The following is a 19,656-nucleotide window of genomic DNA, read 5'->3' on the forward strand; positions in this document are numbered from 1 at the left end:
CCTCGTGTCTCGCGTCTCCAGCGCCTCTTGGTTTTTCTCTGTGGTTTGGTTTTTACTTTTGATTGCGTTACTTTTGTTGGCTTTTTGAGTTTTTTTGAGTTTAGTTAAGTTAAACTTTTGGTTACACCTGTATTTGGGTCCTCCTCTTTTGTTTTTCCCCCCGGTTTCATGACAAATGTTAAGGATACCGGTACAGATGGAGCCTTTTGTCTGTGCCCGGATAAAGGAAAAACGAAGCAGTACCACTGGAAACCGTGGGGGCAGTGTTGCTGTTACTACCCAATACGAAGCTTTAGTAGCGGAACCTTCACAATGTATTTAATTGCCTTGTTTTTGAGTTTGTGCGTGACATTTGTGAATTCATTCACATCTTTATGGATCAACTCAGGCTAGAGGTAAGATCTTGAGCTCGAACCCCAGCCCTAGCCGGTCCGAAATTTGGGGTGGGGCCCAAAATGTCAATTATTAACTTTGGGTCTGGTCGGGCCAGCTTCTCTCTTGCTAATTTTTAAAATAAATATATATTTACATATTATGTATTGTATACTAAAACGATGTATGGATATTAAACTAACGGAATACTTGTTATAAAATAAATAATTTGGATAAAACAGAGAAGGCGCTGTATGGTAATTGCTATGTAACTACTAAACAGGAGCCTCAGACGGCGCAGACTGTCTTCTCCTCCTGTCTTCTCCTCCTGTCCTTTTTACCTTGCGGACCGTACACACTCACAGTCAAAAGCATACTAGGAAGCTTTAGGGCTCCTCCTTTTCAATGGTACATGTTTCACAAGCCATTGCTGAGTGAAGTCTGTAATCACCAAATACACGGCTCGGGACACGCGCACGCTTTACGCAGCGCTCAATGCCAGATGATCAAGAGGACGAGACCCGAGACTGAAAACCCGCACAATACGCACTTTACACTGAGATGACCGCCCTGGACCACCTACCTCAGCAGGTCTGACTTCTGCAAACAGCAGCTGGTCCAGAAACATGTATGAATGGATTCATCTGTGCACGCAGCCTCCAGCAGAGGATTTTGAAAGTCTGTTTGTTTCCGCCTTTGGTAACAAAGACTATAGTGAACCTGCTGCGCTCTGGAGGCTTTACCCCGTGTATCTCAGATGCCTTTCCTTATGATCTACAATGAAGCCCAGAGACCTGCTCCTGCTGCTGTTCCTCTCCTTGTCAGAGAGGCGCGTCCATGTGAGCACAATAACACACACAGAAATATCTTTAACGAACTTTTCTAGCGTTATTTCATTGTGTAAATGCATTATAATGATCATAGAATATGTAGATTATTTTAACATTAAGAAAACTTACGATATGAAATTTTGGGTTTGTTTTAGGCTCGGGCCTGCAAATCAAGTTAATCGATCGGGCTTGGCCGGGTCGGGCTTTAATACCCGCGGGCCTGGGTCGGGTCGGGCTGGATTTTTTTAGGGCCGATCTTACTTCTAACTCAGGCATTGGCGGATTGATTCCTGCATATTTGTGGATGTATGTCAGCAGTCTTGAAACATTGTACACATTCGTGTATCATTTTAGTACATGGTAACACATACTTAAAAAAAAAAGAATCTTCATAGCTGTTACTCTACATAAATGCTGCATACATCATATCTGACTTGTATATTACTTTCCAAGAGCAGAATCTGATTTTAATATACTTTCCATGTCATTCCAATCATGTGAATAATATGATGAGCACTAAGGTGGAAAGTAAATGAAAACATGAATATTTAGTGTGTATATTTAATTCAAATTTTGAATTCTCTTGTGTTGGTCCTGTGCTGCTGCAGCAAGAGTAGGTCTGTTGGTCAGAGATATAATCAAAGAGTAGTTTATCTAATTCAAAACAGAGCAAGGAAGATTCAGATGGTTTTTAGAGAACATGACGATAAACAACCAGCAACTACCTTTGTTCAAACAGCCAGCTACAATACATGATACACTCTTCAATGTGCTTTGATTGGGTGATTAGAGGATGAGACTCATGAGTGGTGATGTGAGGATGTAATAATTCAGTGCAGTGAAGATACAGGCCGTTCTTAACATGGATCTGTGTGTTGGTCAGGCAGATCACTGTTCACTATCAAAAAGACTTAGATGTGGAGCTGCTTTCCTCTACTATGCTCAAACTGAGATTTTTACATGGCATCAACACTTCAGTCTTCAGTTCTTGCCTGCAGCTCATGATCACAGCTCTACCTGCATCATATTTCTTTTCATCTTTTTTTAAAATTACATTTTGTTACAGTTCTATTTCTAGTTTTATTTTGTTACATTACCTTACTTTTTTTCTACCTCAATAATTTTCAGCACCAACAAATGTGAATAGAGCTTCTCATTCATTACAAATTGATTGCAATCACAGAGAAAGCTGATGCAATGTCTGTATGTTTCCTCTCAGAGATGTTCACTTGAGATGAAATCACCTAGGGTCATAATAACACCAGGCCCAACCAGTGCTAATGAGAAGCCTTCATAGCATATACATATATAAGGGGCTGATTCCATCATCTTTATATGCACATAACTCCTTCCAGATTGATCCTCCAAGCAGAGATTGATTTTAGATGGTCATGTGCACGACACAAGATTTCTGAAGTGAGTTATAGAGGAACTAAAATCCATGGCCTCTGCAAACATCTTAGTACAGCACACATTTTGTGGCATTTCCTGTGACTAAAACTGGGACAGGTCCCAAATTACCGACCTGTACCGTCCCAGTTTTTTGGCACCCTTCTCTTAAGATGCTAGACATACCAATCCAACCCCAAAAGGTTGAGCTAAAAACATCGCAGTCTGTTGATTTGTTTGAAAGTATCATCACTTCCTGTGTGACTGTGGCAATAAAGACCAACACTTAACCCTGATATGTTTAAATCTCTAGTAGAGTTTGTGAAGATAACTTTCTTTTTGTATGGAAAATGGTCTCACCAAACTTCTTTGTTGGATAAATAAGAGAGGGCAGGGCCGGCCCTTGGCATAGGAGACCTAGGCAGCCACCTAGGGCGCCATCCGCTGATGGGGGCGCAAATAAACATCAGTTCGGTGTTTATTTTCTGGCGTGAAATAAAAGAAGAGGAGGGATGTCTGACCGATGGCGACTTGGCCCTTTTATTGCTGGACTTGTAAGTACTTGTTGTTGTTTACCATCTGTTTACAGTATTCTTGAGAACGTACCAGTATGTTGTTTTGTTTAGACCTATTTCAAGTGTGTGATATCTCCAGCTCGTGGTTGTCTTTACCTCTATTCACTTCATCGCTTCAACAGGACGAGCGCAGGGCGACTTCACGGTAATAAAACCAGTTGAACTTAGTGTTTTTAAACATTGTTATTTAGTCAAAATTAAATAAATTACCTCGTCGCTATTCATCCTGCAAACAGCCGCTGAAGACAGGAGAATACTTTTGAGTGAAGTCCTGGCTTCTGTGATTCGCCTACAAAACAAATGCACGCAACCGGCAGATCTGTTCCTTTACGACAGTATGCACACGCTAGCGCTCATGGGTAGTTGAGTTCTCTTTCCGGTCAAGCAGGGATCTTTTGCACTAAACTTGGAAGTGTTTTTTATTTTTATTTATTTTTATTATGGTTCTAAATATTCCAATGATGTGCATTTGTTGCTAATTGCACTGTTTTGAAAAGTTTTAAGATTTGCTGTATTGTTTTTATTTTCACAAAAGTTCTGTTTGTAAAGTTTTAGTGCCCATTGAAGTAATAAAGAATGTATATATGTTTATCTTCACAATTTGTTATGTATTTATTTTTTTGTATGTATGTTTGCGTGTTTGCCGTGGAGGGCAGGGGGTGGCGCATTTTTGTCTTTCGCCTAGGGCGCCTGCTGAGCAAGGGCCGGCCCTAAGAGAGGGTACACTGTCGTGCTGCTATGCCATCTCGCTATTGCATAACTGAAGCAGCTATCCATATCCAGATTACGGCTGAAATACACCAGATGCTTCTCCAGTCCATGTTGCTCCGTCACAGCACTGGATTGGATAGGTTTCCATTTAAGCCAATGTGTCAAATTACACTGGGTCTGCTCTGTTACAGTCTGGCTGAGTGTCTGGCCCATCATGCCGCAGGCAATACGCAGCCATCCTAGTTTTTACAAATGCCAGAGTTGTGATGCGTCAATTCACCATAAGTAAGATAAAGTGGGACAGGAAGTAGTGCATGGAAACTACCTTAAAACACCCAGTGACTTTCAAAATAAAACAAACCGTGTCAAACCCAGATCTTGTTCAACTAGACGAACAACAAGAGATCAGCCGAGCCAGACCAGGCTTGAGGTTTTACAGGAATAAAGAGAGACTTATCAGTGTAGTGGGAAGAGAGGAGACATCTCGGCCAACTCCAGCTGTCTGTCAGTCATGCAGCCTGCTGGACAGAACACGCAGCCGGCATGAGTTGGAGCAGAACTGCAGATGTATCTAGTGTATTTGAGGCATACTGATCTGTACTGATCCATACTGGACTGCTTGGTGGAAACAGAGTTAAAGGGTCTGAGCCCTTTCTCAACAAGTAAACATGAATAGATGAAAGACTGGTATTTGTTTAAGAAAATAAAAAAATAAAAAAATGACAAGTCTCTCTTCATTCATGTTGGGCTGTAAAACCTCACCTGCACTGGAGCCCAGTACAAGTGAAGGCGTGTTCACATATCCACTCAACAACAATAGGAAAGCAAAGTGAAGGATGATTAAGGTGCTCGAGTCAAAGAATGACAGAGATTCATTACAGCATTCTCCTCTGAACACTGGCCCAAATCATCCAGGATGTGAGCACTGATTAATATATCATTAATAGTCTCTGCCACAGGCCTTCTCCACATCCCCGTGAAGTAGGCCCTGATCAACACTATTCTTCTCACAAAATAAGTTAACAACATCATTAGCAGCAAAAAAGCAAAAGCACTACTGGGGTCCACTTAACTTCTTTCGTCTGTCACTGGGATTGAGTGGCTGTGTGTAGTGTTTACTACACTTTAAATTAATTCCCTGACAGGGAAAATCAGCAGTTTGGCTTTCAATAAGAGATGCAGACAGTGGCACATCGTTTATCATCGGCTGTGCGCTGGATGGAGAATATTTAATCAGAAGTTTGTTTCAGCAGGAGGTCTTTAAAAGCTTGGATTTAAGGAGTTATTTTCGGAGGGATATTGTGGAACGGTCATGCTTAATTGGGACCCGTGGAATAAAGAAGCCTCTGTTACAGAAATTCAGCAGCATGCACTGATAACCTCCTTAAAATCTGTGGAAAAAAATAGATTGAGGACATGGTTTGGGTTTATTTTCCCTCTCCTAATCACAGCACTTATAGAAGCTAAGAACAGCCAATATGCGTGGTGACACAACTGGGGGATGTATGATGCTTAAAAAAAATGTTTTTTAAACGCAAGCTGAAGATCCTCTGCAACAAACCGCTTACTTATGAGGGAGAACTGTACGCCACTGCCACTGTGACTAATGTAAATGAGTGTTAAAGGTACAAGTAGATGGAGAAGTTAATGAAGGCTTAGAGGGGTTTTAGAAAAGAGGTTGGTAAAAGCATTAAAGAGGAACAGCATGGCTATGCATAGTGCTCCAAAATGCAGATAATATCTTAAACAAATATAATTACATATTTACACAAGGGAGGACTGGAGTTGTCCCATAAAGCTGGATTATGACATAAGCTGGATGGGTAAAATATAAAACCTGCATAAATCTGTGTTTCTAATGTCTTCTAATCCATTATAGTCTTTCTTATCTCCAGGTTGTGTGGGAAAGTGGCTTTTTTAAAATGAATGAAGTTAAATATTTTTTGTTAAGTAGTTGAAGCCCCAGGATTAAGACATTTACCTGGTTATAAATTGACCTGACATGAACATACCCCATATATCAAGGTTATCTAAGGTTGGCAAAGAAGTTACGATTGCAAATTGAGCTTTATGTATGTCAAAGAAGAAATAATGGCATTTGCAAAATGGGGGAGAGAAAATAAGTAACAATGAAACCAATCACTGAACATCTATAAGTTCAATTAGCCCATTGTTTACAGGAGCACACAGGCTGGCAGCAGCAAACTGGATCTTCTTTGGAGAACTTGCTTTGCTTTGATTTTAGTGTTCCCACTCAATGTGATCGTACACATGTTCAAAAGAGTTGTTTGATGATAAACCCTCCTGCTGCCTTAGAACACTACACAGTATGTAGTAGGGGAATTTGAAAAGGGCCAGCGTTTTCCTTGTGGCATCACACATATGTCTTTGCTCCAGTGGTTTCCATGGTGATGGTAAGTCTCCATTCATTTAAATGGGAGCGAAATAAAATAATCTATTAATTTCCATTGGTCTGAAACTACAAAAGAATTTAATAAAGCCAAAAAAATTGTGATATAGACCTGAAAAGTCATAGCGGCTTAGTCCTTTCTAATGGGAAATGAGCAATCAACAAGTGTTGTTTACACATAAACATCTACCTTATTGACTTCAGATGTTATTTTTGTGAACTTTAAGTGATTTTATTCAATTCAGCATGAGCAGAGCTTCCATTTAATCCTTATAAAGACTCAGTAATAAAAAGGAAAAAAAAATGCCCCAAAAACGGCAAAAATTCCCCTCAAAAACACCACAGTGGCAGCCATCTTGAATTTGAGGGATAAAATAAGGTCAAATCATTATCCAACCCTGAAATATGTATTCCTTAACAAAAAATAAGGTCTGAAAACATGTACTGTCCATCATTATAGGTGGAGCCTTTAAAAAGATCATTTCCATGACAGCCATGTTGGATTTTGGACTCCAAAAAATGTTCCCCGCCATTTGAAAAAATACACCCTGGCTAAATTTGTTTTTTAGCCCTCCTAGATGACAAATCCCTTGAGAAACGAAACTTCGCTCACCGCGGTCACGTTTTGGTCCAAAATGACCCAACTACTACCAAGCAGAGCTAACGTAACCTCACTCTTCATTTTATTAGAATCTCAAGTTTGCTTTAGAACAGTCAAACTAAACTCAATGTGATTCTTTGCTGTGGAAAATGTAAACAAAGGTTATTTCTACATTTACACTTTACCTGCCAGTGCCCCACAGCAGAATAACTGCTGCATGTGGGTTGGAATGACCATTATCACAAACAGATTAGCTCCTGTTTTAGTCTTTAGCCTGTCTCAGACCTTATGAAGACATGGTGGTATTTACCTTTAGAAGGTGATGTAGGTGACCTTCTCTGGCTTGACACATCCTTCTGCTTTGTCTTTTGAGACACCTTAGGGCTTGGCTCCTTCTTCTCCAGCCCAGAAGACAGCCAAAATGACAACATGTCGGTGGCATCTGTAATCTTCATAGAAGAAGAAAAAAAAAAGGGTTTCACAATTTGTCGGCACTAAAACAAATAAGAAAAAGAAAATCAGAGTTGTTGTCTCTAATCTGCGTGCCTGCAACAAATACTTGGGTTATGCTGTGGCCTGAACAAGTAAGTGATTACAAGAGAATGAAAATGTAGGAGAGGCTAGAAGGGAGGAGGGTTGAGTAAGTTGTTATTGCTAGAAAAAACATTACAGGGGGACAAAAACACAGTTAAGGGTGCATGAAACAGAAAAATAAGACCAGGATCGTTTACAGGATGGACATTCCACTATCTCTCTTTTAGGATGTTTGCAGCTGCTTTTGCTAGGGGTCCTGAAGGCTCCAAACTTAAGCGGGGAACCCTGACCCTCAAATACACCAGATATGTCTGCGGCCCGACTCAGTTCCGTCACATGTTGACTGTGTTTGCCAACTCACCGGCTGCATGTTCAGTCCAACAAGCTGCATGACTGACAGACAGCTGGAGTCACAGACCGAGGAGTTCTCACGCTTCCCACTCCCTTAATAAGTTTCTCTTCATTCATGTTGGGCTGTAAAACCTCAAACCTGTTGACTCCTGGTCTGGCTCTGCTCATTTTGTCTGTCTGTCATCATGGTCATGCTAAACACAAACTGATTTTGACACAAGTTGTTTTATTTTGAAAGTCACTGTGTTTGTTTTTTTTTGTTTTTTTTTTTTTGGGGGGGGGGGGGTTCTGGTTATGACTTCCGGTCCTTCTCAATCCTCCCTTTACGTCTGAGATACACCAGATGCGTCTGCAGCCCGTCTCCGCTCCGTAATGGCTAGGATCCCTGAATTCATGCGTAATTTTGTGGTGCAGCGCAGGGGGCGCAAGCCTGGTGCACCCCAGCTGAGTAGAGCAAATTTAGATATTTCATCATTTTCTCTATTGATGGGCTGGCAAACAATATAGTAGCTGTACAAGGCTAATATACATCTAATTCTTACCATCTTAACTATAAACATTTATCACATTTTACTGGAAAAGAGCTCCGATGTTGTCATCTTGTAGTGATCTGCCTTTCTGCTGGAAATCTCTAATTAGGGCCCAAGCCCCGAAAAACAGGGCAAAGGCCTGTTGAAATCCCCGTATTAATTCTTTGTTTGTGTTGCTTTAACCCCAAATTGCATGCCTTCATTTTGAGATAAAAATGGCAAAATATTCATGAATCCAGTGATTTTGTGCAGATATTTGCTCTATGGTGCCCCCTAGGTGAAAAAAAACACAGCATCTCCAGCTACTTTGAGCTACAAGCCTCAATATTTTCGTGCATAACTATAACACCTAGGGCTCTAATTTCGTGGCCCGGCGCAGGGGGCGCAAGCCTGGCGCACCCTGGGCTATGTTCATTCCGTGTGGCACACCGCTGCGCGCTGCCAATTTGATAATTTGGTAGACCGTCTGCGCAGAGATGGGTGTGACTGCGCACCAGGGGGAGGTGTCAGCAGATTCATGTTGGTGCAGTGACAATTTCGTGCCAAAAACAGAGCAGAAAGTGCACTGAAAGCTCGCCAGCTCCAACCTGGTCTATTCTCGGCGCAAAGCAAAGCACACCCTCCACAGCTGTAATTTGGTGACAGGCGCACATGTGAGCACATGTCAACAAAGCCTCAGAGGCAGGTTTCCAGAGTGTCAGGCACATTTTAATGCAGTAAACAATCACAGCAAACACTATTTAATGTAACCGTCTGAACCAGCATATTACATACATTTATATCTATATTAACTGTCCCGTTACATCTGATGTCCGATTAAAGCCGTTTGTCATAATGGAAAGTTAACCTGACGGCAGCTGGAAGTTTGATGCACATCTTACAATTAAACAATAAACAGCCTTAACATCTGATACTGAGTATATATCTGGTTCTCTCTTTTCATTTAATTCAAAGAAAAGAGGGAGAGAAAAGACGAAGAAAAAAAAGACAAAATAAATGTATGTCACTCAGGATTTACCCGTGATTTCCCATATTTCTCTGTTTTAGTCTTTATTCTTAACATGATATAAAAAGATGGAGTACATTATTGTAAGGAGGATGAGGCGGAGACACTGGGAGAGTATACAGTATATCACCAAAGACTCTGCTCTTTGGCGATGACAAACCAGGAGTGCAGGTGGATCAAAAGTATTCTGAATGGATAAGCCAGCTGTGTAACTGTCTCTTCATTTTGTTCTCCTATTAATGACAAATGAACAGATTAAATCTGTCCTGGGAGCTGGCCCACATGGTGACGTGCTTCGTGTCCTCCGATGCGCCCGCTGTCCATTTTCCTGCTGCAGAGACAGCGGCTCCCGGGTCTTTCCAGCACACTGTTTCCACGGTGCTGGGGATCACTCAGACCAATCAGACACTGCACCTTGGCTGCAGTGCATTTAAAGGCGAGGAGAGGCGTTCAGTTGATTGGTGAAAACAGTGTTCGGCTGTGTTAAACCCACTCACGGCTTTTCTCCTCCCTCTCTGCCATTTGCGCGGAGGGAGGCGTGGACGCGCTCCTCTGCGCCTTGAGTGCGCCTCTCTTGGCACAGCAGGAAACTTGCCCTGTCCGTGCGGTGAAGGCCGGCGCAGGGCAGGTGCGCCTGGTCTACAAAATTAGAGCCCAGAGGAGCAGCCACGCAGTCGGACTGTAACAGAATGGATCCAGTGTAAGCTGATGCATTGGCTTGAATAGAAACTGATCTGTTTGCCGTGACAAAACGGAGATGCACTGCAGATGCATCTGGTGTATTTGAGGCGTGAGTGTTTCTGATCACGCCTGGCTTAAGCATTCATCTCCCAATGCATCTCCACAGACCCCTTGTGATCAGATCTCACCTTCTTACTCTCTATGCTGCTAAACAAGCACCATCAGCTTCATTAGCCTGTTAAAACATGAGCTGTTAAAATATGGATTTTAGTCACGCAGTAGAGATGTGATCTCAGAGTGATGGGTGCTGTATATTACAGCGTTTATTCCAGTATACTATTTTTTTGTTGATCAGTAAGTGAGTGAACAAACTACAGAGTGAGGTGTCTGTGAGAAAAACAAACAAACAGAGCAGAACGGTGTCTGCATCCTCACTGTGCTGAACAATTGGACACTGTGAAGAACTGCCTGTAGGTCATATCTCCTGTGGATCCAGACACTGTCTCACACGCTTCCATAGAATGTAAAAATAAAATGCAGTCCCTAACTGATTCTGCACAGGGCTAAATGCGTGTGAAATTTTCCTGCACAAGGTTTTTACATGACACAGCAGAGAAGTATGAGACCTGAAAAGAAAACCAGGCAAGTGTTCCTCGCTAAATGTAAGCGTTACCCTGGATACAGAGAACAGTGAGTCCATCACTGTGGCCAAGACACATTTGTGTACACACTGCAAAACAAACAGGGACAAATGTGAAGACAGGGTCACAATGCTTTCCTGTGCTCCTCTGATGCATTTACAGCTGAACGTAACCATGTCCCATTTGTGATCAGGTCACTCATGATGCATGTTAGGAGCCTCTCTCCCCCTCCATCTGTTCCTCTGCACCGTGTGTGATTGTCAGTTGACCCTTTTTGCGACAACAGAACAAACAGATACACAAACGGTGGAGTGAGGGGAGATTTTCTGCTATCGATTGGGGATTAATGCGCTGATGTTTCAAACACAAGAATGGAATGGATCTAAGGTCACAATGACCCTGACCTTAAACACCCGTAATCCAATCAGTAAATCCTCCAGTCCAAGTCCGTCACAACCTGCAGGCATTCCTCTGCTGCTGTGTTCGTAAACCTTACAATACCTTTTGAGGAAAACCACAATTATAGATATATCTGACCAGACACTAGTGTGAAATAGAATCCTATTACCATAACTATAGCTCCTTGAAATCGTAAAATACAAAACCAGAATAAATAAGAACAAACATGGGTTAAAGCTGCAAGCCTGGCCCCTGTGTAGCTGAGGTCTGACCTCTGCAGCAGGTCTATATGGGTAATTTAAAACAGAGGCTGCTTTAGACCACTAGTTGTAGCCTTGACTTTGATATATTTGTAATCTTCTTTATTGTGGGTAAGAGCTCATTAAAGAATGTGGATGATTTGAAGTCTTTATGAGAATGACTATCACTTGTGTCCAGTAAGTGGCCGTATCAACCTAGAGAGTGTGATGTGTTTGCAGAAGCAGAGATTTTAGCTTATAGATGTGTTGGGAAGTGGACCGTGAAGGTGTGTGTGAAATTTGAAGCATATTGGAAAGAAGCTACAATGACTTCCTGGATCATGGCAAGATGTCAGAGTTTGATGCGGCACCATGGACACACCCTTTGACTACTGATCACTGAGTTAGAAAAAAATCCTTTGATCAATTTTAATCCTCAATGTTTCTGTTATACACAACACAAGTTTGGAGTTTGTTTAAAAAAAAAACAAACCAAAAAAAAACAACAACCTAGGACTATTTCGTTCAAATGCATACCTTATAAATCGTCAAAAGTTGACATTCGGCTCGGATTGCTGAAACTTCCTGTTCAGAATTCACTATGGTCATACAAGGCTATCTTTTTAGGTCGAGGGGCTCTAATTTCGTAGACCAGGCGCAAGCGCAGGCGCACCTGCCCTGCGCCGGCCTTCGCCGCGCGGACAGGGTGTGACCGGCGCACTTTGCAAGTTTCCTGCAGTACCAAGAGAGGCGCAGTCAAGGCGCAGATGAGCGCAGAGGAGCGCGTCCACGCCTCCCTCCGCGCAAATGGCAGAGGAGGAGGAGAAAAGCCGTGAGTGGGTTTAACACAGCTGAGCGCTGTTTTCACCAATCAAACGAGAGCCTCTTCTCGCCTTTAGATGCCCTGTGGCCGAGGTGCAGTGTCTGATTGGTCTGACTGATCCCCAGCACCACAGAAACAGTGTGCTGGAAAGACCCGATAGCGGAGACGGTCAGAGCCGCTGTCCCTGCAGCAGGAGAATGGACAGCGGGGCGCATCGGAGGACACGAAGCGCGTCACCGTGTGGGCCAGCTCCCGGGACAGATGTAATCTGTTCCTTTGTCATTAATAGGAGTACAAAATGAAGAGACAGTTACACAGCTGGCTTATCCATTCAGAATACTTTTGATCCACCTGCACTCCTGGTTTGTCATCACCAAATAGCAGAACCTTTGGTGATATACTGTATACTCTCCCAGTGTCTCCACCCCATCCTCCTTACAATAATGTACTCCATCTTTTTAGATCACGTTAAAAATAAAGACTAAAACAGAGAAATATGGGAAATCACAGGTAAATCCTGAGTGACATACATTTATTTTGTCTCTTTTTTCTTCCTCTTTTCTCTCCCTCTTTTCTTTGAATTAAATGAAATGAGAGAACCAGATATATACTCAGTATCAGATGTTAAGGCTGTTTATTGTTTAATTATAAGATGTGCATCAAACTTCCAGCTGCCGTCAGGTTAACTTCCCATTATGACAAACGGCTTTAATCTGACATCAGATGTGACAGGACAGTTAATATAGATATAAATGTATATGCTGGTTCAGACAGTTACATTAAATAGTGATTGCTGTGATTGTTTACTGCATTAAAATGTGCCTGACACTCTGGAAACCTGCCTCTGAGGCTTTGTTGACATGTGCTCACATGTGCGCCTGTCACCAAATTACAGCTGTGGAGGGTGTGCTCCGCTTTGCGCCTAGAATAAACCAGGTTGGAGCCGGTTTCAGCGCACTTTCTGCACTGTTTTTGGCACGAAATTGTCACTGCGCCAACATGAATCTGCTGACACCTCCCCCTGGTGCGCCGTCAACTCCCCCTGGTGTGCCATCACACCCATCTCTGCGCGGACGGTCTACCGAATTGTCAAAACGGCAACGCATGGTGGTGCACCGCAAGAAATTAACACTGGACAGGGTGCGCCAGGCTTGCGCCCCTTGTGCTGCACCACAAAAATTAGAGCCCTTGGTGTTATAGTTATGCACACAAATATTGAGGCCTGTAGCTCAAAGTAGCTGGAGATGCTGCGGTGTTTTTTCACCAAGGGGCACCATAGAGCAAGTGTCCGCACAAAAACACTGGATTCATGAATATTTTGCCATTTTTATCTCAAAATGAAGGCATGCAATTTGGGGTTAAAGCAACACAAACAAAGAATTATTATAGGGATTTCAACAGGGCCTTTGTCCTGTTTTGGGGGCTTGGGCCCTAATTAGAGATTTCCAGAAGAAAGGCAGATCACTACAAGATGACAACATTGGAGCTCTTTTGCAGAAAAATATGGTAAATGTTTATAGTTAAGATGGTTAGAATTAGTTGTACATTAGCCTTGTGCAGCTACTATATTGTTTGCCAGCCTATCAATAGAGAAATTGATGAAATATCTAAATTTGCCCTACTCAGCTAAAAATACATTTAGGAATATATGGATGTTTTTGTCGTCTGGGAAACATCCGTGTGACTCCAAAAGGTGTTGGAAGCAGCATCTTGTCGATACCTCTCACACACTCCCTTTACATTTTGTTCCTTTGACAAAGACGTCCCTCCGTGTTGTTGTGTTACCTGAGCTGTGCCTGCGGCTCCAAGTGGCACGGGGCTTTGAGTCTTGGCAGGCATCTCTGAGCTGTAGACCATGACTCCGTAAGGGTTTGGCTTTGCACCTCCTTGCAGAACGAGCTGTATCTCTTCCCCGATCCAGTCAGCCGGTTCCTGGAAGGGGCACCAAACCCCCCAACGAAGGGACTGCAGGAAGGCCGCTCGGGATGTGGATGTGGTAGACAGCTGGGTGATGAAGAACAGTCACAACATGAGATGGCATGGCGGAGATGAAATAATTACTGTTTACATATGCAGTGACAACTTTGATTAACCTATCCATAACTCCACAGAGAGGATGCTGTCTTTGAAGAAAGTGTGTAGCAACTGGCCTTCTTAGCAAGGCTCAAATTTAACAAAACAGCAATACCTGGCAGTCCAGACAGGTTTGGTTGGTGATGCTGTGTTTTTCCAGATAATTTGATGACAAGATTTCTTATATCCCCATGAACTGTAACTGTTAATATAAACACAAACACGACTGCTGTGGAATCCCTGGGATTCTGAGCCTATTCTTCTTAAAAGTGTACACATGAATAATTTTTGCTACGTGTTAGCAAGGTAACAGGCGAATAATGATTGGGAAGCATTGTGTTGATGTCTTTTCTCGACCTGTGGAGATTTGTCTCCCAGAAACACCTGCTACCTGATATTACTGTAACTTCAACATTCAACTCATGTTGAAGTATCACTACATAAAGAGGTCTACAGGAACCATGGATGAGTCCATGACTGTTTGTTTTCTATTTATCAATCCCCAGAACTACGGAAGCTTATTGCATTCACTTGAAGGAAAAAAACCTCCAAAAAACTCAGGTTTTTCAGAGTGATTTATTCTTCGGTTTGTTTTTTGTGGTAATTAATTTTGTTTTTCTGATTAAATTTTTTTTATTGGTTTGTTTTTTGTTATAATTAGTTCTGTTTTATGAATATTTTTTTTCTGTTTTCAGATTACTTTATTCCTGTTTTTTGGAGTAATTTTTTCCTGAAGTATCAAGATACTTAGAAATCCCGCGAGAACCTCCAACCTGCTGTTTTTTTGTGGTAATTTTTTCCTCCTGTTTTTAGGAGTAATTTTTTTTCCTGAAGTATCGAGCTGCTTCGAAATCCTGTGAGAACCTCCAACCTGCAGACGACTCCCGTGGATGTGTGGTGGCTCCTGTGTCCCGCACAGATCAGAGATCCTGTTCGGCACATATATGCCTTATCCTTAACTTTCTACTGGTCCGTACCGGGTCAATAAAGGTAAAGTATTAGCCACACACAGGGTATGATACCCTTGTTATGTTTTCGACTTTATCCTTATATTTTATATAAGCCTATTGTTCAATGTAATACTTAAGGAAAAGACGAAGATGTGGCATTTAGAAAAATGCAGTGCTTCTACATTGGAAAGCCGGTAGAAAGTCAAAAGATAATCAATGTAATTATTGGTGTACGTCATGTAGCAACATCTGTAAAGTTTGTGAACACAAGCTGAATTTATTCAACTCTACCTGCAGATCAATTAAAACCATGTGAAGTCTAACAGCCTACAATGAATGGAATAAATTCTGTTTCGTTGCTTTTTGCTCCAAGTCTCACTTTAAAAAAATGTCCCATGTGCCTCTGAGATGTTTTTGATAACAGAACTTAGATGTAAAAACAAGTGTTGTCCTTAGATTTCTATCTGCAGTTTGTCTGATTCAAGAACCAGAGGGGTCACACTGTCAGGGTTCTATTTCCAATAACCACCCGCTAACCATACGTTAGCCCTTACATAAATAACAGAAGAAAGAGAAAAAGACAAGCAATGCAAGTAAAACTATTGTGGTTCTGTGAGATTCAGAACCAGTGAAACTGCAGAGACTTTATCAGCCAACCAATGGTTCTGACAGGAACTTGTAAAGAAATATAAACAAACAAATACATTAATAGATGGCAAACTTTGTGGGGTAGAATCCACAACAGGTACTTTGCACAAAAAGCATTGTAACTGTCAATGGGGGGATATTAATTTTTTGATGATTAACTAATCATCAAATAGTTCATAAAACAGTCGAGAGAAATAATGTTTTTGATCAGTTTTACATTAACACTGAGCACTGTGATACGGAAGCATATTGCATCAATTGATGAAAAAAAAAACAACTCAGATTTTTCAGAGTAATTGAATCTTCGGTTTGTTTTTTTGTGGTAATTAATTTTGTCTTTCTGATTAATTTTTTTAATTGGTTTGTTTTTTGTTATAATAATTATATTGGTTTGTTTTGTTATAATTATTTCTATTTTTATGAGTAATTTTTTGTAGTAACTAATGTTGTTTTTTCTGAGTAATATTTTTTTATTGTTTTTTTTTTTGTTATAATTATTACTGTTTTTATGAGTATTTTTTTATGTTTTCAGATTACTTTTTTCCTGTTTTTCTGAGTAATTTTTTTCAGAGTAACAGCAGGTTGAGGTTCTTGCAGGATTTCGAAGTAGCTCGATACTTCAGGAAAAAAAAATACTCCTAAAAACAGGAGGAAAAATTTACCTAAGTATCTCGATACTTCAGGAAAAAATTACTCCGAAAAACAGGAAAAAGTAATTTGAAAACAGAAAAAAAATACTCTTAAAACAGAAATAATTATAACAAAAAACAAACCAATAAAAAAATATTAATCAGAAAAACAAAACTAATTACCATAAAAAACTTACTCATAAAAACAGAAATAATTAAAACAAAAACAAATTAATATAATTATAACAAAAAACAAACTTATAGAATAATTATAACAAAAACAAACCAATAAAATAAAATAAAAATCAGAAAAACAAAATTAATGACCACAAAAAACAAACTGAAGAATAAATTACTCTGAAAAATCTGAGTTTTTTTTTTTTTTTTTCTTCAAGTGAATGAAATACGCTTCTGTACTGTGATGAATGAGAGAAGAACAATAAAAAAAGGTTGCATGTTCCCCTAAGCCCAGAAACTGGTGCATTTCAGTGGGTCTGCGTGCTCTGACAGCTGACATTTCTATACGGTCAATACAATGTATGAACACAGGGTTATACATTTATATTAAGAACAGCTTTGTTGTGTTTGAACATGGTTTACAATCAGCTCCACTGCACTTCCACTTCAGCCAGCAAAGAAAAAAATCCTTTACTTTAAATCATCCACAGGGGACCTCGAGGTTTTGCTGAATCGATTAATAAGCCGGTCTGTCTCAGACCAGTGTAATCAATCATAAGTAGTGCAGTAAAGAATACAGGAGTGTGAAAGTCCACATTTTTTAAAGACAAACTGGTACTTACAATGGCCCATTCCATGCTTACAATTCCCCCAAGATAGATTATTACATGTATCACCATCAGCCAATAGTGTGAGTCATCAATCATAAGAATAATCTTTATTCTAAACGCCAGGCCTGCTTCATGGGTGGAATCCTGAAAAACCAGGACTGCATGCAGAGGCCTTAACACAGAGTGTGCTCCTCAAGAGCTTTTCAAAGGTAACAGGAGTGTTGTTTTTATCTTAGAAAACAAGATCACATGGGCATGAATGGCTCTTATTAAGTTTTTTGTTTTGCTTCAGTGCATGGTCTCAGGATGTAGCCTTTCATGGTCTTTCCATTTATGAGATGTTAAATATAAAACAATGACAAAGAACACTCACATCTGATAAAGACATCCACCGCAGTGTAGCTGCTGTTTTAAGAAACACTCGTCCCTCAGCAGCTCTGGGGACATTTGAAAAAGGCCTCACCAAGTTGAATGCTATCAAGTATTCAGAGGAAAAGAAAAGCTACCTGCTAACCTCCACAAGGAGCACACCGGATGAAAACATTGTTTTTCTTTATTGATTTATTTATTCTATTTCCTCCTGCAGCCACAGCTCTATATTCCCACAGAAACTGAACAGTTCATAGTGATACACACTAGTTCACCGGCAGAGCTTTAGTAGTAGCTCCCCAGAGAGGAAATCCTGGGTGGTGTATGACATTGTATGAAACATCTAAAGGAAAAAAACACAAAGGTAAAACAAAAGGAACTCTGAAAATGGGTTACAATCTTCCCTCCGGGTACGGCTACCTTCATCATACTCATTCCATACCCCGTTCATGCCAAAACAACCGAGTTAACTCCATCCACAAAGGACAGCAGATTTATTTCAAAGCTAAAATAAAGCAGGCCAGTAGTTGTTGTGATCTACAATGTTTATCTTTTTTTTTTTCTTTTGGTGCCTTTGAACTGCTTCCAATGCTTTACCAGGAACACAGAAGGAAAGAATAATCAGGACTCTGAGCAGACAGGGTTTTCTCTTATTGACTGATCTTTCAGGACATCACCTATCAGAACAGGCAGAGCACACAAGTCACATCTGGTTGGCATCAGCTGTTTGTTTCTACAAACACCAGCTCCATCATGTCAGTATGTCATGTCACAGCCAGTCATAGTATTACAGGTGAACAACATGGGCAACACAAATCTCCATTCAGAGCTGTTACTGCAGTGATAATAATGAGTTGCTTTTCTGCTTTGATTAAAAAATCACGTTTTCTAAAATAATCTTAATTGCAAATCATGTATCTTCTCTTCCTCTTTTATGCCTGTTTCTGCTCTAATGATGGAACCTTGAGCATTTAAACGCTTTACCTTTGTCTCTGGCATTTTGGGAAAGATATTTGATCTCACTGACTGAAAAACAAATCTGCACACAGGCTCACATCAAGTAACCTAAGCTTGTCTGCAAACCTGACGCAGACTCTCTAAATGTTCTTGTAATAGGAGGTACGACCGTTAATGATTCAGAAAAATCCTGCTGGGTTGGTAAACACTGGCAGTGTGCCTGGAAAATGCCTGGAAGCCAACTGGGCTTCTACTCTTCTACTTGAGTATACCAAAGAGGTCTTTATATATATATATATATATATATATATATAAATATATATATATATATATATATATATATATATATATATATATATATATATATATATATATATATATATATATATATATATATATATATATATATATATATATATATATATATATATATGAGTGCTGTCAGGTGATTAAAAAAATAATCTAATTAATTACAGGATTTGTAATGAATTAATCTAATTAATCGCATTTTAATATCATATCTGCTAAAGGTCCCAAAATAAAGAATTTGAATTCCAGGAAATTATAATTACATTAAAAGACATTAAAAGACATTTAAAAATAAGGTGGGAATATATACAACACATTTTTAGGTACCCTGAGGCATAAGGAACACGTGAAAAACGTTGCTCAAACTGTTGCTCATTGGTGCAGTAGTCTACCCATCAAGCCTTTCCTCCACCCAAATAGCTTTTACTAAAATGCACAATGCCACAAGAGGTCCTTGTCAGGTAAACAAAAACATGGGTAATTTTCTGACAACAAAAAAAACTATTGCCGCCTTTTGGTCTCTGCTGAGGGCACTCTCAAAATGTCAAATTATCATGCATTATGCAGAATAACTTTGCTTGTCCAGTTAGCTTGCTATCAAAGCCCAAAGTCAGGTGTTCAGGTAGGTTAATGGAAGTGGCATTTTGAAAACTTAAACTGCTTGTGCAATTCAACAGGGGCAAAGAGTGCTGGGAGTATAAAGGTTAAAGATGTGCCAGCCCCATTCTACAGGTGCCAAATCACAATAAACAAGCCCGAGCACACATATTTTCAAAAGTGCATGGGTGTTGTCTCGGTAGCAAACAGCTTTGCTGAGCACTCCCCTGCCTTCATTAAATCT

At 40.4% G+C, this 19,656-nt stretch overlaps 1 protein-coding gene across 1 annotated transcript in view; it reads right to left on the reverse strand.

The window, feature by feature from the left end:
- nphp4 (nephronophthisis 4) overlaps window positions 1–19,656 on the reverse strand; it is a 370,059-nt gene that overhangs the window by 160,811 nt on the left and 189,592 nt on the right. Inside the window, exons 9-10 of the mRNA XM_074682340.1 lie at window positions 13,878–14,096; window positions 7,199–7,337 (exon numbers count right to left, since the gene is read on the reverse strand). Coding sequence (XP_074538441.1) covers window positions 7,199–7,337; window positions 13,878–14,096 — 358 coding nt within the window. The remainder of the gene's footprint in view (window positions 1–7,198; window positions 7,338–13,877; window positions 14,097–19,656) is intronic.

Source organism: Halichoeres trimaculatus, unplaced genomic scaffold (assembly GCF_033239565.1).
Source record: "Halichoeres trimaculatus isolate MK-OKI-2021-1 unplaced genomic scaffold, fHalTri1.1 fHalTri1_scaffold_11, whole genome shotgun sequence".
Taxonomy (NCBI): domain Eukaryota; kingdom Metazoa; phylum Chordata; class Actinopteri; order Labriformes; family Labridae; genus Halichoeres; species Halichoeres trimaculatus.